This window comes from Hipposideros armiger, unplaced genomic scaffold, assembly GCF_001890085.2.
Source record: "Hipposideros armiger isolate ML-2016 unplaced genomic scaffold, ASM189008v1 scaffold_517, whole genome shotgun sequence".
NCBI lineage: Eukaryota > Metazoa > Chordata > Mammalia > Chiroptera > Hipposideridae > Hipposideros > Hipposideros armiger.
This window is the reverse complement of record NW_017731867.1, coordinates 213,384-232,122: the sequence shown is the minus strand read 5'-3', so window position 1 is coordinate 232,122 and position 18,739 is coordinate 213,384. Positions and strand designations below refer to the sequence as shown.

At 35.0% G+C, this 18,739-nt stretch overlaps 1 protein-coding gene across 2 annotated transcripts in view; it reads left to right on the top strand.

The window, feature by feature from the left end:
- The window catches only part of SAMSN1 (SAM domain, SH3 domain and nuclear localization signals 1), a 48,008-nt gene that overhangs the window by 17,778 nt on the left and 11,491 nt on the right, over positions 1-18,739 (top strand). For both annotated transcript variants that reach the window (XM_019668115.1, XM_019668116.1), the window contains exons 2-7: positions 3,643-3,714; positions 6,456-6,605; positions 10,289-10,418; positions 12,565-12,716; positions 15,861-16,067; positions 18,250-18,400. In XM_019668115.1, coding sequence (XP_019523660.1) covers positions 3,643-3,714; positions 6,456-6,605; positions 10,289-10,418; positions 12,565-12,716; positions 15,861-16,067; positions 18,250-18,400 — 862 coding nt within the window. The remainder of the gene's footprint in view (positions 1-3,642; positions 3,715-6,455; positions 6,606-10,288; positions 10,419-12,564; positions 12,717-15,860; positions 16,068-18,249; positions 18,401-18,739) is intronic.

Genomic DNA, 18,739 nt, shown 5'->3' with positions numbered 1-18,739 from the left:
AGAGAGAGAGAGAGAGAGAGAGAGAGAGAGAGAGAGAGATTTTTCCTCATTATGTAGTGACTCTAAAATATATTTCATACAAGAACAGATTCAATATTTAAGTATTTCCTTTTACTTGCCAGTTCTAACAATGTAACTAACATTTCCAAAGATAACTACTGAATTTTCTTTTTAGCATTCTTATGGACTCATGAATTTTAATATATTAGATGTATTTTAATATAATTCAGTTATTATTCTTATTGATAATAAAATTATCCCATGTTTGAATAAAACTACTCCAGTGAGAATATTTTCGATATGGTCCCTGTATTATTTTGACGTGGCCTCAGTAGTCTTTGAAGCTTGCTTGACAAGATGAGAATTCTGACAGAAAATCTTGACTCCAAATGTCATTAACATCATTACTTATTTTCATTGACGCTCGACATATGTATTTATATGTACCAACATTATTAATGACAATGTTTATTATTCAGTAATTAAAAATAATTACTGAAAATAGGTTAAAAATTAATTTGTCATTGTTTTTTGTCCTTTGGACAAATTACTGTTTTTTTTTAAAACTCACTTAAAATAATCCCTCTCTCTAAGCCACCACTTCAATATGGAATTGGGTTCATTTGTTTCATTTTTATCTGGAATCTTTAGGGGTTGTTTTATTTTTATTTAATTTTTTTATAAATATGTAAAATATAATATGTGAAACATTTAATTGGTTTATTAACTGTTTATTAATTGGTTATACCTTGTAACTATGAAACAAGGTATATTCAGAGAAGTCTATTTTCTCTCCTGTACCTTTTACTTTATTTTGCCTCATTTCTCTAAGAAGAAAATACACATTTGCCTGTGTTAAACCACACTCATGTATTTCTACCCCTAGAAAAATGGCATCCTACTATGTATGTTTTTCTCCACTTGGCTTTTTTTCACTTACACTGCATCCTGGAGATCATTCCATAGCAATATAAAGAGATGTATTTCAATTTCTTACAGCAGCACACATTTCCATTGCTTTACCATATATATTAGTCAGTTCAGTTCCTTCTTGATAAACATGGAAATTTACAGCTTTTTGATAATATAAAAGCTTCACGATTAATGTGAATGTGTAAGTTATTTGTATCTTTAGATACAAATGGAATTGCTGGGTTGGGTCAAAGGGCAAATACAAAGGTAATTTTTCTAGTTTTACCAAATTACTCTCCACAGGTGTGCCACTTTGCAAACATCTAATTAGACAACAAAAGACTGTGTTGATGTATATAGAGTCTAGTTAAGACTGAATATAATCTAATATCAACAGAAACAAAAAAATTATCTAAAATATGAATTGCACTTTTGTTTAAGTTACTCTTCTGTTGCTAGCTATTTGTTTGTATAATAGCTCTATCTTGATGGGAGCGTCTGTCACAAGATAATATTTGCTAAATCTAATCCATTACAACTCTGCAACACAAAATTTTCAATATTTAAATACATTCTCATTTATCAAAGAGTGTTATCTATGAAGCCAACTTGCTTCACATGATTCACCTTTTCATTAGACACTTAACAATAAAAAATTATAAATTTATTCATTGTCTATATCTCAGAGTAGATATGAGCCCTGTTTCATTATAAACCATAACCTATACATAATGAAAGCATCTCAGAACGTCACTAGCTTTTAGACTAGCGAATAATGAAAATTTTGAAATGTCATTTTAAATACATGGATTTGCTTCTTATGGGTGTCCTAGCATGGATTGATAGTATACTCCTCTGGCTTAAAGTTGTTGAGTAATTCATAATGAGATGACTGACAGAACAAAAGCAATAGTCCTGAAGACTTAAGCCACTATTCCTAAGCCTGCTTCTCTTTATTGGCATAATGAGGAGGAATTAATTTTAAAAGGTGGTGATTATTGATTACTTAATGGCAGAAGATAGTGTGGAGAAATGCTGAAGCAAGCCTATCCCGCGCCCTCCTGGTCAACATGACCCATTATCCAGTGGTGGAAATCATGCTGTAACCCTTATTAATATTTAATAGGGAGGACAAAGCTGGATGTAGGCTACAAGATTGCCCTAGGCGTAGGCTCCCACAGGCCCTAAGAATGTTTCAGGTATATGAAAGAATAACATTTCCCTATGTTCAGAGCGTTTATAAGCAGGGCAAGAATACATTCAATTCCCTTTTGTGATCTCTGGGCGATGATGGCCTGGTGGAAATTACTACTAGGAAAGTTGAAGTAATTAGTGTGTTGGAAGTCACTCTAGGTTAGTAAGCTCTGCATGAGAAGACGTGGTATTTTCCAGTGTGGTTCTCAGTTTCAGCCGTTTTCTCTCTCTCCTCTTGCCACAAACTGAAGGCTTGTTCATCAGGGGTGACAAGTCAGCAAAAGGGGTTAATTGTGTCTAACACAGCTATCATCCTTGAGGTGATATTCCGTATCACACTGTCTGTCAAGCTAAGCCCTGTCACAGGTCAGGATCTTTCTATTTCAGTTCATCCAAAAGGGAAATAAGGAGTTTTAAAGATAGGTGGGGAGAGATGAGCATTAAGAGTGCGTGTAAGGACTAAGAGCCTTTGAAGTTCACATGAAATAAAGTGGGCTGCGACTTCTGAAAGGACAATACAAGGTTTTATAGATTACTGACTCCCATTATTAACTTTTCTAATTACCAGGTTATTTTTCTGTACCACCAACTCATTTTGAAAATATAAGCTTGAAAGGAGATAAAGTTCTTAAGATAGAACATATTCTTGGGAATTATGGGTACTAAAAGACATACCATAATATCAGATACCCATCTTCCCGAACAAGGTATAAAATTAAATTAGTAAGGAAATAACACTTTTTGGACTTAATGACTCTAAAGATTTTTGAAAGCATTTCTAGGAAGAATCACTTACTTTATAAAATATCATGAATTGTTTGTAATTACCTGCCTAGCATGAGTTGCATAAGAAGAAAAATTTAGCTTTGTAGTACAAAAAGTAACCAAGGGAACAAGTCTTCTATTAACATATTTAGCTTTTTCTCAAAACCAGTGAATGAAATTGACCCAGAGGTCTCATTGCAATTCCATGTTAAATGTGGAAAAATTCAGTGTTACTCCAAAACTTAGGCTGTGCATGCCTAAATGCTGTTTTCACATTAATAGGTCTATTCTGACATCAAGTAGAGAATTTCAAATTATCTACAGTTAGCAATGGAAAATGCATTTGTGTTCCTTTTCATTTTTTTGACAAACATGATCTTTATGAGGCATGATGTTGGATCTACTAAGATGCTTTTTTTGTTTGTTTTATTGTTGTTTGGTTTATTAGTTGGTTGGTGGGTTACTAATATATACCGTTCCTAAGAGCAAAAGTAACACTATAAAATAAAAATTTAATAGATTTTCTCCAAGGTGTTTAACACTATAACATAAAATACATGAAGATATTTTATCTATTGTAAATATTACAATGTTAATAATAGTTATAACTTCCAGTGCCTTTAGCTCTTCCAGAGAACTTTTTTAATTCTGTATTTGCAAGACTGATGCTTATCGAACCATAATCTAATATATTTCACACTAATATATTTTATCAGTGAGAGTCACAAATCCTAAATTTTCTTCTCTTTTTCTTCTTTTCCTATTTTATAGCGCAGCAGCAGCCTTGGCAATTTTGATCGCTTTCGGAATAATTCCGTCTCAAAATCAGATAATCCAACTGAGGTTAGTATTTACTATGTTTTTATGAATAATATGTAAACATAGTAGGAAAAATTATGAAAAAGCTAATATCACTTCTGCAAAGTACAGTAAAAAAACTATATTTAGAAATCATAGCATTACATATATTTTTATAATAAATGAACAAATAATTCTTTAATACCTAATACCATACTGGATGTAAAAGGCTATCTAAATAGCCTAACAGATGTTTGGAAAGGGAGGCCATGAACTTAAGGAGAGAGTTACTATTTAATGTAACTCAAACAATCCCAAATTTTCTAACATTTCCACCATAAAACAATATAGTATATGTTAAAATGTATTTAAGTTGTAATTACTTTGACTTAGAAATGATTAAAAAGCTTAATAGTAAATTTGTTAAGGAAACCATATGACTACTTAATTGCACTCTCACACTTCTACTGCCTGCATTGAAATGTCACATGGTGACCGCTCCATACATATTTGCAAACCATGAACACTTTAAAGGTACCCTAAGAGAAGTTTCCCTACATGTGTTACATTTGTTGTATAGCAATAGATTTTAGATTTCATGCACTTTTTAATTATTCATTCTAGTTAGTGTATCTTTTTTTATATAAAGAATTTTTCCCTTTATTAGGTCTAATTTCTCAAAATACTTTTCAGATTCCTATATGCATCTATCTATAATACCTTAAAATATGTTAATTTCAATAATGGATATTCTAGACAAAATAAATGGAAATAAAATGACAAACATTATTATCTTATAAATGTTTCCATTAGTGTGTGTGTGTGTGCATAATATATCCCCTTTTATACATATATATTATGCATATCCCCATTTATCCATCTATATACATATGCATATAGATAAACTTGTATATAGCTATATGGTCTATCAACGGTTATGTAATTGTAAATAATAAAATGTAATATATGTATATAAATGGTGAGAAGATCTACGCAATTTTATTTGCAGTTAACATACTGTGTAAACTTTTACCTTTCCATAATCAAATTTAGATATATTCTATTTTTATTAAGTTTATAATTCTAGAATTAACCTATGTAAGTTTCTCAGGATCATTCAAGTTCATTGATTAGTAATAGTGGCTTAGTAATTTGTGAAAGTTTAGTGAATGTGATAAAGTAGTTTGTACATTTTTCAGTAATCTAGAATTCATTGATTTAACGAATATTTATTGAGCATTTATTTTATGACAGACCTTCCATTAGACATTCAGAAAATACTATTACAATAACAGATGAAAATCCTTTCTTTATGAAGCCTGTAGTCTAGGAAGAGACAGATTAAAACAAAAACAAAATAAATAGAAATCTAAATAAAATTGTGATTCAGGCTATGAAAAAAATAGTATAGAAAAAATGTTTAAATTAAAAACATGTTGAGATAGTTTTTTTGAAGCTTCTGTAAAGAATTCTAGAAAAATCTGAAATTAAAAATATTTATCATACTTTATTTTGAAGTTTAGGCAATGGTAAATTAACACAGGTAGTGATAAAATAGTATACTTTCTTATTTATTTTAGCTTTTAATTTTACATGAAGGTAGAGAAAGTTTAAATAGAGAAAAGAGAACAAAAGGCTAACTCTAAAATTTTAAAGTGTTTCCAAATTATATTTTATTTAAGATTTTTGAATTAAACAAAGAATCTTTGCCTTTATAACCTTGAATGTAGAAATTAATGAAGTGCAATGAGGGCTTAAATTGGCTGTCCATTCATATATATCATAGACAATTTGGGGTAAGATGTGAAGCAAAACATAATATTGACTAATAATGATGTTAATTATGTGGTAAAACCTCCATATTAAAACATTCAAGTTCACTAAAGGGAAGTTTCCCATTATTTTTTATAGTCAGGAATGACCGGCTGCCCACCTATTTGGCATGGTGGCCAGCACTAGATTAGATGACCTTCAAAGGTCCTTTCTTGAAAACCTGAGATATTAAGGATATGTAGCCCAAATATGTTCTCCAAGAAAAAAATAATCACTCTAAAGTTGTTTTTCATGAGAAGTTTTGCTTATTCAAAATATATTGAGGGTCAGTTATGTTCCTGGAAGTAGTCTAACCACTCAGAATAAATAAAACGGGTAAAATCTCTGGTTTCACAGAGCATACATAATATTGGAATATGCAGGTATAATCAAACGAATGAACAAACATGTTATCAGGTAAAGTTAAGTGTTTAGGAGAAGAATAAATCAAGGTAAACATGCAGGGAGTATAGATATGTGTACTTATTTTAAATAGGGTGATCAATCAGAAACATTCTCTCATATTACTTGGCATGTGATTAGAAATCTGGATGAAGGTAGGACTACATTTGTGGGTACTCCCAAAAGCGAGTACATACTTTGATGGGAACATAAAGAGAAACAGCAAGGGGATTAGTATGGCAATACATAATCACAATTGTTTCCAAACTATAGCATGTATCAGAATCACTTGAAGAGTTTGTTAAAACACAAACTGTCCCCAAGTGATGCTGAGGCTGCTGGTCTTGGGACCACATTTTGAGAAACACTGCTACAGTGAGCAATGGAAATGTGAGGAAAGCTAGGGGGGAGGTGGTGAATATATTGTATTTCATATAAACTCTATATAATGTAATGTATAGTACATTATAAAATATATCAATTATATCACATTATTTTGTTATGTTATAGAGCAATGTTCAGATTAATGTTTTTATTGCTTTATTTTAATTTTTTTAAACGATTCTAACTAGGTATATGAGGGGGAACCCATAAATGAGAGCGGAGAACAAAATAAAACTTCAAATCATGGAGGAAGTTTAGGTAAAAAAATGAGAGCCATTTCCTGGACAATGAAGAAAAAAGTGGGTAAAAAGTACATCAAAGCCCTTTCTGAAGAAAAGGTAAGTGTACTCTGTTAATCACTTGTATTTTTCTATTAAATTTTTCTTAAAATATTTAACAAGTTCTTCAACATAGAAATACTTGTGCTTTATGAAGGACTTCAACATCTATTTCTCCCTCAATAACTGTGCCCAAGAAAATATTGTTACTCCCATTTTAATAGAGGAAACTGAGGTTCATAAAGATCACACATGTGGTATGTGAAGAACGTATGTCATTTATGTTCTAGAAAACATCAGTACCTCATTCCTTTTTCCTGCCAAGTAATATTCCATTTTATAGATAAGTCACATTTTCTTTACCTTTTCATCAGTTGATGGGCATTTGAGTTGTTTCCACATTTTGGCTATTATAAATAAAGTTGCTATGAATATTTGTGTGCAAGTTTTTGTTTGGAATTTTTTTTTCGTTTCTCTTAGGTATATGGTAACTCTGATATTTCAAGAAACCGACAAACTGTTTGCCAAAGCAATTGTATCATTTTACATTCCCACTAGCTATGCCCGAGGGTCTCAATTTCTTCACATTTGTTATTGTCAGTCTACTTGATGGTAGCCATCCTAATGGGTGTGAAGTGAAATCTCAATGTGCTTTTGATTTGTATGTCTCTGATGACTAGTGATATTGAGAATCTTTTCATGTGCTTATTAGTCATTTGTATATCTTCTTTGCAGAAATGTTTATTCAAATCTTTCGCCCACATTTTTATTGGGTTATTTATCTTTTCGTTGTTGACTTTTAAGCATTTTTAACACATATTCTGGATACAAGTCCTTTACTAGATATATGATTTGCAATATGATATATTTTCTCCCATTCTGTGGATTTTATTTTCACTTTCTTGATGGTATCATTTGCAGCACAAATGTTTATAATTTCAATGTACTGCAATCTATCTATTTCTTTTGTCACTTGTGCTTTTAGTATTGTAGCTAAGAAACCACTGCTTAACCTAAGTTTAAAAAGATTTACCCCTATCTTTTCTTCTAAGAGTTTTATAGTTGTAGCTCTTAAATTTTCGTGTATGATCATTCATTTTTCTATGTGGTTTGTGGTAAGAATCTAATTTCATTCTTTTGAATGTGAACATCTAGTTGTCCCAATATTTTGTTGAAAAGACAGTTCTTTCCCCATTGTATTGTCTTTGAACCCTTATTGAAAATAAATTGATCATAAATATATGGACCATATAGATGGGTTTCCATAGGCATTCTTCTGATTTTCCTTCTTTTTCATAGCTTCCTTTCTTGGCTCTGCTTTCTAACCTATCCCTCTAAATATTGAGTCTTCCTGAGGCTTGTTCCTGGATGTTCTATTCAATGTACTCTGTTCCATCAAGTCTTAGGACTTTGTTTTTCCAAATTATATCTCTAGCTATGGCCTCTTTACTTACCTATTGTACTTACATAATCAATTGTTTATTTAATGCCATCACTTGAATCTACAACATCTATCTGAAACCTAATATATCCAAAACTAAATTATTGATTCTTTATGCTACAAAAAAAGTTTCTTGTCCAGTCTTCCCAGTACCAATAGACAACACTGTCAAAACTATAGATGCCAGGAAAAACAGAGGGACAGACAGACAGATGAATGGAAGGAAGGAAGGAAGGAAGGAAGGAAGAAAAGAAGGAAGGAAGGAAGGAAGGGAGGGAGGGAGGAAGGAGGAAGGGAGAAAGCCTGAGAATTATTCAAAATTCCTTCTTTCTCTCACTTATCACACAAATTCATCAGCATATCCTTTTGGTTCTAACTCCAAAGTGTATCTAAAACCCCTAATTTCTCCATGTAAACTCTTCTTGCTTCAGACTAAATAATCAACCTCTCTATCATAACTCCCTAATTAGTTTCCCTTCTCCCACTTTTTCTTCCATACTCCACCTGAAAGCCAGGAAGATCTCTGAAAAGTGGAATTCAGAACACATCACTCATTAAACACATTACAGTTTTACAATACCTGCACATTGCATCCCTTTACTGGGGTGTGTTCATTCCAATCCTCTGGAAAGCAGACCCTAAGAAAGGAATAGACACACCAAAGATTTGGGGAGGAATATGTATGTGAAGGACAAAGAAGAGAAAGAAGAACTAGGCAGGGGAAGCCTGACACTTGTAAAAGGAGAGTAAGAAGGAAGGAGAATTGGCTAGAATCTCAGACTTCAACACTATTCTGAGATAGCTTTGACCAAGTTGATGGGGAGCCCTTGAACAACACTTTTCCATTAGAGGAGTCCCCACATCCCACTAGAATGGACTCAACCAGTACCCCTGCTGTTTCAGTCATTGGCAGCAGCTGAGACTGTCAGTAAAGCAGGGTCCCTCAGCAGGAGATCCGGCCACCACATGTGGTCCCAAAAGCTCTTGGTGATCTGGCCCCAGTCTACTTCTCTCAGCTCACATGCTAACCCTCTCCTTTCCCTCAGCTCCAGTGACATTGGCCTTGTTGTTTTCCCCTGCATAACCCAAGCTTATTCTCAGTACAGTTATTTTAACCTTGCTGTTCCTTTTGCTTGGAAAATCTTCAAATAAGTTATTACTTCGTATCATTCAGGTAAAGACTTCAAAGGATATATTATTACCTTATAACAGAGGTCACTAGAGGCTACTCCATCTAAATTAGCCAGCTTTCCCCAACTCTAATCCAAGTAGCTAATCCCCTCACATCAGCCGGTTTTATTTCCTTCATAGCATTTATTATTCTCTGAAATTGTCTTGCTTATTTTGTTTGCACACACCTCCCCAAATACTACCTACAAACATACACACACACACCCTAACACACTATAATGTACCTCTAACCCTGTTATCTTGTTTACCATGGTATACCTAGTTCCCAAAATAGTGCAATGTACTTAAAAGGTGTTCTATGACTGAACAAATGAATAAAGGCATGGATAAAAACAGGGAATCAAACTAAGTGTACATCAAATGTATGCTCTGAAGTTTTATCAATGTTTAGAAATGCTCAAAAATGAGGAATATTGAATTACATTTTGATGAATATTAAGAAATTCATAGTTTTTGTCCAAACTATCTAAATGTGGAAAACATTTTAGATGTTTTCAAGCAGATGTAATTTGTTTTGAAATTCTCTGTCTTTCTAATTTTATGCAAGATTTGCTTTTCACTTGACTAGGTGGCAGGCACGGTATGAAATTTGTAAAGCTCCTTAGATAAGCTTTGCTTAGAATTGCAAAGTGTGCATGTTTTATTCATATCTAGTGATCTGGTGGGGTGCAAATAACTGACATGAAACAACTATGCAGAGTTTAAACTTCTACTATCAGATCTCAGAGGATTAGTAGCAGTGGTAAATAGATGACAAAGAGAACATAAAGAAATAAAAGTGCTTTAACAGATAAAACATAGATGTCCATAAATCTAACATTTCTGTAATCAGTCTTGATAACGATATTCATCCTAATTTACACAATGAGCTGTTATAATTTCAGTTGAATTCCATAATGTGGAATGGTTCATTTAAAAGATTTGTCTGAGTATTCTTAAAATGTTTTTTTAGAAATTGAACTGAAGATTAATGATTATCATATTTTATGTTGATGTATTCCTTAAGTATTTTGTTGCTAGACTATGTCTGCTTTCTTAAATCAATGCACGTGGTGAACGTCTCCATGGAAATCAGTTTTCTGACTTTTACCTCTGACATGTTTTTCTGAAGAATGAGGAAGATGGAGAGGATTCCCTCCCATATCGGAACAGTGACCCCATGATTGGGGCCCACACAGAGAAGATCTCCCTCAAAGCCAGTGACTCCATGGATAGTCTCTACAGTGGGAAGAGCTCATCAAGTAAGGCTATAGAATAAGGAACGCGATCCTAGATGGGAAGCTGTCTGTCTCTTCTTTCCTCCCTCCCTTCCTTCTTCCCCTTCCTTCCTTCCTTCCGTCCTTCCTTCCTTGTTTCCTTCTTCTCTCNGATCCTAGATGGGAAGCTGTCTGTCTCTTCTTTCCTCCCTCCCTTCCTTCTTCCCCTTCCTTCCTTCCTTCCGTCCTTCCTTCCTTGTTTCCTTCCTCTCTCTCTCTCTCTCTCTCTCTCTCTCTCTCTCTCTCTGTTGCTCTCTCTTTCCCTTCTCCCTTGGTCTTCTCATGTCCTCTCACTTTTACCTTCATTTCCTTTCCTTTATTTCCTTAAATATTCTGAAAAAAAAAAAGTAGGACCTTCACATCAATTCTGTCATTACTTTTAGGTTTCCATCCAGCATCCATGCTTAAAGAGAGAAGTAAATATTAAATAGTAGGACTATCATCAATTAGTTGACAAAAAGGAATCAGAGCATATTCAACAAGGATTTTCTTAAAAACATTGATATTTTCTAAGGATATCACTCAGAATTCATTCACACATCCTGCTACGATATTTGGGGGGGGGGGTTGTTTGTTTGTTTGTTTGTTTGTTTGTTTTTTAGCTCAGCCATCCTGCCACCTGTTGGCAGCTCAGCGGCTGCTCAGTTTGGGCTGGGCATCAAACCACTGTTGCTCAGAGCTCGCACTCTTGAGTGAGCTCTTAACCAACTGAGCCACTCAGCTGGCCCCTGCTACAATATTTGGATGAAACTATTGATGTGGCAAGGTGCCCTATATTTACACTGTTATACATCTCTCTAATCTTTTAAGGGCTGTTAATTTTGGGTTTTTTGCAAAGTTTAGTTTTCATTTCCTTTTAAATTAATTGCTGTTATTTGAAGATGGATAGCAAAGACCAGATGTTTCAAATATTCTGAATTTTATTCTTATTTTCCTATTGGCTTTAACACAGTTATTTTGTAAGGAAAAAAAGCTATGCATGCACAAACATTTGAAAGATATATTTTTGTATGTGAAATTCATTATCATTAGTATTTATTTCTGCTGAAAATTTTAAAATTCTAAATTGTGATGCTCAGTGTGGGAAGAATTTTATTAACTAGATTGCACCATGGGGTGGTCATTGGAGGGAGGGCGTGAGGAGATGGTGGCTCATTTAGCTGTTATCATACACAACTTTTTCTCTGTGATTAGAAGAAACTCGCCTTTCTTTTACACCAGTTCATATATTATACAGAGCATCTCTTAGGATCTTCACCTTGTTTCTGTAATTACTGTAATGAATGGTAGAGAAGCTGGGGCTGTTGCCTTACCGAACTGAGCACTGATAAGCCACACCAAAGGAGAAAGTGAAGTGACAGTTGAGAGTGATGGAGAAACTGAGAGTTACTTCCACTGGGAACCATTCCTGTCCTCAGACCAGAAGCAAAAATGGAATCACTTTCCTCTTTTTCCCCTGAGGTTCAAAGTCAGAAAAGGAGTGGACAAAACAACAACAACAACAATAAGGATTTGGAGCAGTTTAAAAAGCCCAGTTTAGAACAGTTTCTAACCACTTGGGAGTACAGACATTGGAACATACTTCCTCCTTCCCTCATACTCACACAACAAGCAAAGGTGCTACCTTTTAAGCATAGAGATGTTGCCTCAAAATGGCTTTTCACACACAGTAGGAAGTCTGGGAGAGCATTTTTGCTACATTGTGATGAGTTGTAGGGAAACTTGTGTCTCATGCTTTGACCATTCATGATCAATAACACACAAAGACCAAATTGTTGCTATTGGTTTCTTTGTTTACACGTACAAAATTAATAATCTGGCTTCTTGAACAAGTACCCAGGGGTCAAAACACTGTCCTGTGTTGGATCACAACACGGAATTCAGAGGGTGTTTGGGTTAGTGGTTGAGGACAGAGCGGTCAGATTGGCTGCAGAAAGGTCAGAAGTAGCCCAGAGGACAGAGGTCACTGATGGAGACTGGGACACAGAAGCAGGAGGGGTCGCTTAGAACCTCCTCGGGAGGCTGGCGTCCAGCGTTTCAGCATTATCCCGGCTTAGTGGTGCCATGACGGTGGTTCAGAATGTTTTGCACCTTCAGTGAGAACTGTTAACCCCTGCTTTGCCTTCATCAGGTGGAATAACAAGCTGTTCAGATGGTACAAGTAACCGGGACAGCTTCCGACTGGACGATGATGGCGCCTACTCAGGGTCGTTCTGCGGCCGGGCCAGAGTGCACACAGATTTCACGCCCAGCCCCTATGACACTGACTCCCTCAAAATCAAGGTGCGTGGCGTCATCACTACATTGTGTGTGGGTTGTGTTGTGCTGGTTGTGTGATCCACTTCAGAAGCGCAAGCAGTGGGAACTGGAGGTGGGACGGTGGGGTGGGAGTATTCTTCCCAACGAGAAAACAGGGGCAGGTTTACCGCGGCAACAATTTAAACCAAACATGCCAAGTGGGGTAGGGGGGTCAGTCTGTTGAGCCTATTAGCATAAATTGCTGTTATGTAGATAATGCAGAATCAAAGGCTATCAGGGGAGAAAAAATTATCTACATTTTTCTGAAAACGTGTGCCCAGCTTGGCCCCATAGTTTCTGGAGTAAAAATAAGAAAGCCGAGAGAGAGAAAAGAAGGAGATACCAGGCAAGAGTCCAGCAGAGCAAAGGCCATGGGAACCACTCTCAGCAGGGCAACTTCAGTACTTAAATCGGTTCCCATGAGTCCCCAGATATCGTCCTCGCGATGAAACTCCCTTTTGAATTCTCTCTTCCTACTCTTGTCCTCTGTATTAATTTTCTATTGCTGTGTAACAAATTACCACAAACTCAGCAGATTCGAACAACACACATGTATTATTACTTATCCCAGAGTTCTGTGTGTCATACGTTTGGGCATGGCTCATCTGCTTAAGGTCTCACCTGGCTGAAATCACAGTGTCAGCTACACCTGTGATCCCATCTGAGGCTTCGGGTCCCCTTCCAAGTTCCCTGGCTGTTACCAGAATTCAGCTCCCTGCGGTTGTAGGAGGGAGGCTCCTGCTCTCTTGCTGGATATAACTGGGGGCCAGTCTCAGCCCCTTGAGGCTGCAGTCACGGTCCTCTTTATGACATGGCAGTTTGTGCCTTCAAGGCCTGCAGAGAAGAGTTCACCTGATTAAGTCAGAAACACCCAGATGACCTCCCTTTTAATTACAAAATTAACTAATTTGGGACATTAATTACATCTGCATAGTCTCTTCTGTCATAGAACAACATAGTCACGGGTGAGAAATCCATCATTTTCATAGTCCTGCATCCACTCAAGGGGAGGAGCTGGTTACAACAGCACAAATACAAGAAGGTTTTATGCTAAAATATTTTATAGATGTTAAATTACTCCTTTTAGTAACACAAACTGCTATATAGCAAAAAGGACAGAATTTATGGATTTTTTTATACTGTCAACACCAAGGCAATGTTAATCAATAATTATGATAAGTTATGAAGTATTGATGTGATTATTTAATATTCAAAGCACTCAGCTCTTCTCTTTATCCCTCCTAGGGTATCAAATCCGAGTAAGCTCAGCTGGATTGTGAGGAAAACATTATTCCCCACAAATAGCTCCTTAGTCATTTCTTCCTCCGGGTCTTGGGGAAAGGATGCTCGTAGCCTAGTAACCATTGTGGGGGTCGGGGGAGGGCAGCAAAAGAGAATAAATTGAAGATGCTTTGACTCAGGATAGCTTGTCACCTTCCCTACAGTCTCATGCCATGTTCTACTGCTGGTGCTGCCTCGGGCACATTTGTGGAGCTCTTGTGAGACACAATTAGAATCACTCAGTTACCACTGAGGATTGAATACTATCGTTTTCATAAATGAAATTGGGTCTTTGTTTGGTGACCCTTCCTGGAATGTACAGTTTTTCACATGTTTAAAGGATGATAGGAAGGACAAAACAGAGAGCTGCCAATCTTAGAAACTTCTTCTAGAGCTTCTGGGGATGATCTGGGTCTGCTTAGCTGATCCCATCTAGCCTAGAATTTGATGTCCTGTGGTTAAAGGCAGGAAGAACTAGACAAGCAGCTCATTGGGTCAGACAGGCAGGTGATCACAAATCAGAAAGATCAGATCTTTTCATCACATGGAATTCTAATGTTACAAATACAGTTTGGGTTTTAGATGGAATAATACACATTTACAGAGCAGCAGGAAAAAAAATATTTTTAGTAGCAGACTTAGTACTTTGTTTGAGGGTAGACCCCTAAAACGACAAAAATATTGGAAACGCCAGTGTCCTCTCTGGAGTAGAAAGTTGTGTCACAAGGGAGTAACTATGTCTCCTAAATGTAGGCACTGTATTTGCATAAAAATCAGTTCTCTTTACAAAGAAATACCCCTGTGAGGTTTTCTACTCTTGCCAATAACTGGCAGCCTGTAGCCAATGAGAATCTCAGACATGAATAAAGAAAAAGGCCAATTGGTTTATCCATCCAATGTGCTTCATTCATATTTCAATCCAAATTTTTGTTGTGGGACTCAATCTAAGTATTATCTTCTCTAGAATAATTAAGTAGCATAATTTATCCTAGTACACATATATTTTTGTTTAATATTTGGGGTTTTTTCAAGGAATATTTTATTTTTTAATTAAATTATTGGGGTAACAATAGTTACTACAATTACATAGGTTTCAAGTGTACTATAATACATCATCTACATATCACATTGTTTCTGAACAGTTCCATTATGTTAGATGGATGCAATGCTTAGATGGGTTTATTTTGTACTGCAGATGAGTTCTCAGATGAGTTAGAAGTGTGAACAGAGTTGCAGACTTCTCTTTCCTCCCTTTCCCCAATATGGAAGCCTCTCCAGGAATGATGGCTTGGGCTTGGCTAACCATAAATTGCTTTGACAGGATGAATGAAAAGATCACCATTTTTGAGTTCAGACAACTGGGGCTTGAGTTCTGGTTCTGCCACTAACTTCCTGTAAACTCTTGAGAACTTATTTAACATTTGCGCTTCTTTTTCTGTAATATTTAGTGTAATAATGATACCTCATATGTGTATGTACCTCAGAGGTGTTTTATAAGCATAAAATGACTTTAGGTATGCAAAATATTTAATAAATTACATTGTGCTCTACAAATAAGAGTTGATAAGTTGTTATGATACATTCCCCCCCCCAAAAAAAAACATATACATGTCATCAAATGCATATAGGAGCTTTTCTTCAAGCATGTTGTTTACTTCATTATTACTAGTAAATAGGGCCCTTGAGCTTTTAAAGGAAACGCCCTCTTAGATTTCTTTCTGTCATTTTGGAATCCCCTTAGCATAATGCACTCATGGTTTTCAAGGCCTATGATTCCATTTCTTTTCTGCCAATCGCCATAGCACCCGAGTTCTCTGAAATCTGATTGTTATACTTCTTTGTCCTTAGAAAGGAGACATTATAGATATTATCTGCAAAACACCAATGGGGATGTGGACAGGAATGTTGAACAATAAAGTGGGAAACTTCAAATTTATTTATGTGGATGTCATCTCAGAAGAAGAAGAAGCCCCCAAGAAAATAAAAGCACGCCGGAAGAGTGAAAGAGAAAAAGCCAAGACTCTGCAGGAGTTCTTAGAGAGGATTAGCCTTCAGGTTAGCAAAACTTATTTGATTTTGGTGGCATGTGGATGGAATAACTGAGGAGAATGGATCAGTGTTTGTACAGAATTGTTAAAAAAATACACAACTTACAGCAAAGGAAAATCTGTTTTCCAAGAATAGTTCTTATTTCTCCTTTATTATTTTTATTATGCAAGGGCAGGTCTTGATATAATATCCTTTGGACTAAACTCTAATGGTACTTAGCCATAGGATTCATGTTGAGAAACACAGTGAAAAATGAAAAATACTTAGGAGAATAAAAGGCTAAAAAAACAAACAAACAAACAAACAAACCCATGTCAATGAGAATGATACAGAGAGTATAAAGAGTGACGATAAAAATCCCACTTCACAGACTGTACAGATACATGACCAATGTGCGGTACAAATGAAGCTGAAGTAGAATACTATTGTAGGTCAACCAGACACAGAAGTGGATGTGGAGTATAGCATAAGCAAGATAGTCATTAGTATTGTAACAGGTATATAAGATGTCAGAGGGGTAGTAGCTTGGGGAGGAGAGTTATCACTTTCTGAGGGGTGTAAATGTCTAACTATTATATTGCTTTGTACACCTGAAATTAATAAAAACATTTAAAAACCCAGAGTATTGAAGGGAAAAATGAAAAGAAAATTATATTTTCTATAGAACAGAGATCAAAGGCAAGTCAAGTGAAGATAAATATAATTGCTTTAAAAGTAATTTGTTAGAACATAGGGATCCGTAAGCCAGCATAATTGTGTTAAAGAAACTGTATTCTCTATATTTATAATCCAATTATTTTCTCGTTATATTAGCAACATTTTTCTGAAATATCTACCTTGTTAAATGGTGTGAACATACAATATACCTAACCTCACTCAATTTACTGTTTTGTAATCCACTTATAAAATTAACACAGTAGTACTTTGATAGTTTTCAAAATTCATTAAGGCAATAGCCAATTAAATTTTCCTTAATTGTTTGTCCTGAATTATCTAGTTATATTCTTGTCAGTAGACACCCTATCTATGCCTTCTTACATTACTACTGGTGCCCCCAAATGGGGCACGTCTTGGAGGAAGTTCAAGTTTGAATTCTGCCTCCTTTGCTTGTTTGTTCCATGACCTATGAGAAAACCAAGGTCTAAGGAAGTGAAACAACTTACTTAAGAACCCACAGCTAGATATTTATGTCAGAATGGGAATTTTGGTATTCTCTGTTCTAATTCAGTGTTCCTTCTAGGATACATTATTTTGAAAAGAATTGCTCTTTTTTTTTCTTTTACATAAATGGCTGGTAATAATTTATTCTTGAATAGTTAAAACTTTTATACTTCCTCTTATTTAATTTTAGTAACTAAAATAAGGATATTGAAATAATGATCAGTTAAATGGGAAGAATTTTTGAGGAAGTTGAAAAGCATTCAACTTAATTTTGAATTTTTATTCTGCTAGAGAGAACAGAGTTACATAAATAACACACAGACCTTGAAATCAGAAGTCTATAAGTTTTAGACTAATATATGGTGATGTAAACAATGGATAAGATACACATGCTGAGAAAAGGAAACAATATTTTTCCCAACAACAGTGCTTTTGTAAAAGCTTAATAACTAAATAGCTATTAACTAAATAGAAAGTCTTGGATTCCTTAGGTTTATGACCAAAATGCCAAGTCCACTTTTTATATAAATTCTATCTCTTTTGAATTCATTTTTTAACCTACTTCAAGAAGTTAATGAGGGTAGCTGGTTTTTTTTTCAATCAAGCAAACAAGAACAGATGTAGATTCAAAAATATTACTATAATATACTCTATAGGGGTAATTTATTGATAGACCTAAGGACATTCTAGCTTTGTTAATTCAGCTATTCGAGAAGTGAAAAAAATGCCAAACGGGGTGAATGATCCAGCTATTTAATTGATCCATGATTTAGCATCGTAGAGCTTTAGGTAACTACTTCTTTCCTTTTGTCCTTCCATAAGGTCAGAATTATATACTATACTCTTTTAAATGCCCTAGAATTCATATGTGGAAAACTAGTGCAAGTAAAATAAAGTTAAGTAAAAGTTCTGTTGGCACCTTTGATTTCCATATGCATTTCTATACTTTCTTTAAATCTAAAAAGAACTAAAAATAAAATATTTGAATCTGACTGGCTTATATTATACATATTTTTCTCCCACACAGGAATACACATCAACACTTTTGCTCAACGGTTATGAGACTGTAGAAGATTTAAAGGATATAAAAGAGAGTCATCTCATTGAATTAAACATTAAAAACCCAGAAGACAGGATGAGGTTACTATCAGCTGCTGAAAATCTCCTTGATGAAGAAAGTAAGTTTGTATACCTATTATTCTTCCCTAACTAATAATCACAGATTAATGTAAATAGTAAAATCATCAAAATCAAAGTCCCGGTTTTATTTATTGAGAATCATATAAAGCATCCTTCCCCCCAAAATAAGTATTTTCTTGTATATTTGGAAAAACTATCTCTGGTCAAATATATAATTAAGGAGAGGAGCTTTTTTTCTTATTGGACTCAGAAATTGAAAGGACTTTCCTGGGTACCTCGTTTAGATTCTGTAGCGCTATTAATTTACACACAAGTGAATGTCTGCATCCCCGAAGACTGAGGGAGTTAGAGACAAATATTTAGTGACAGCATGAGCC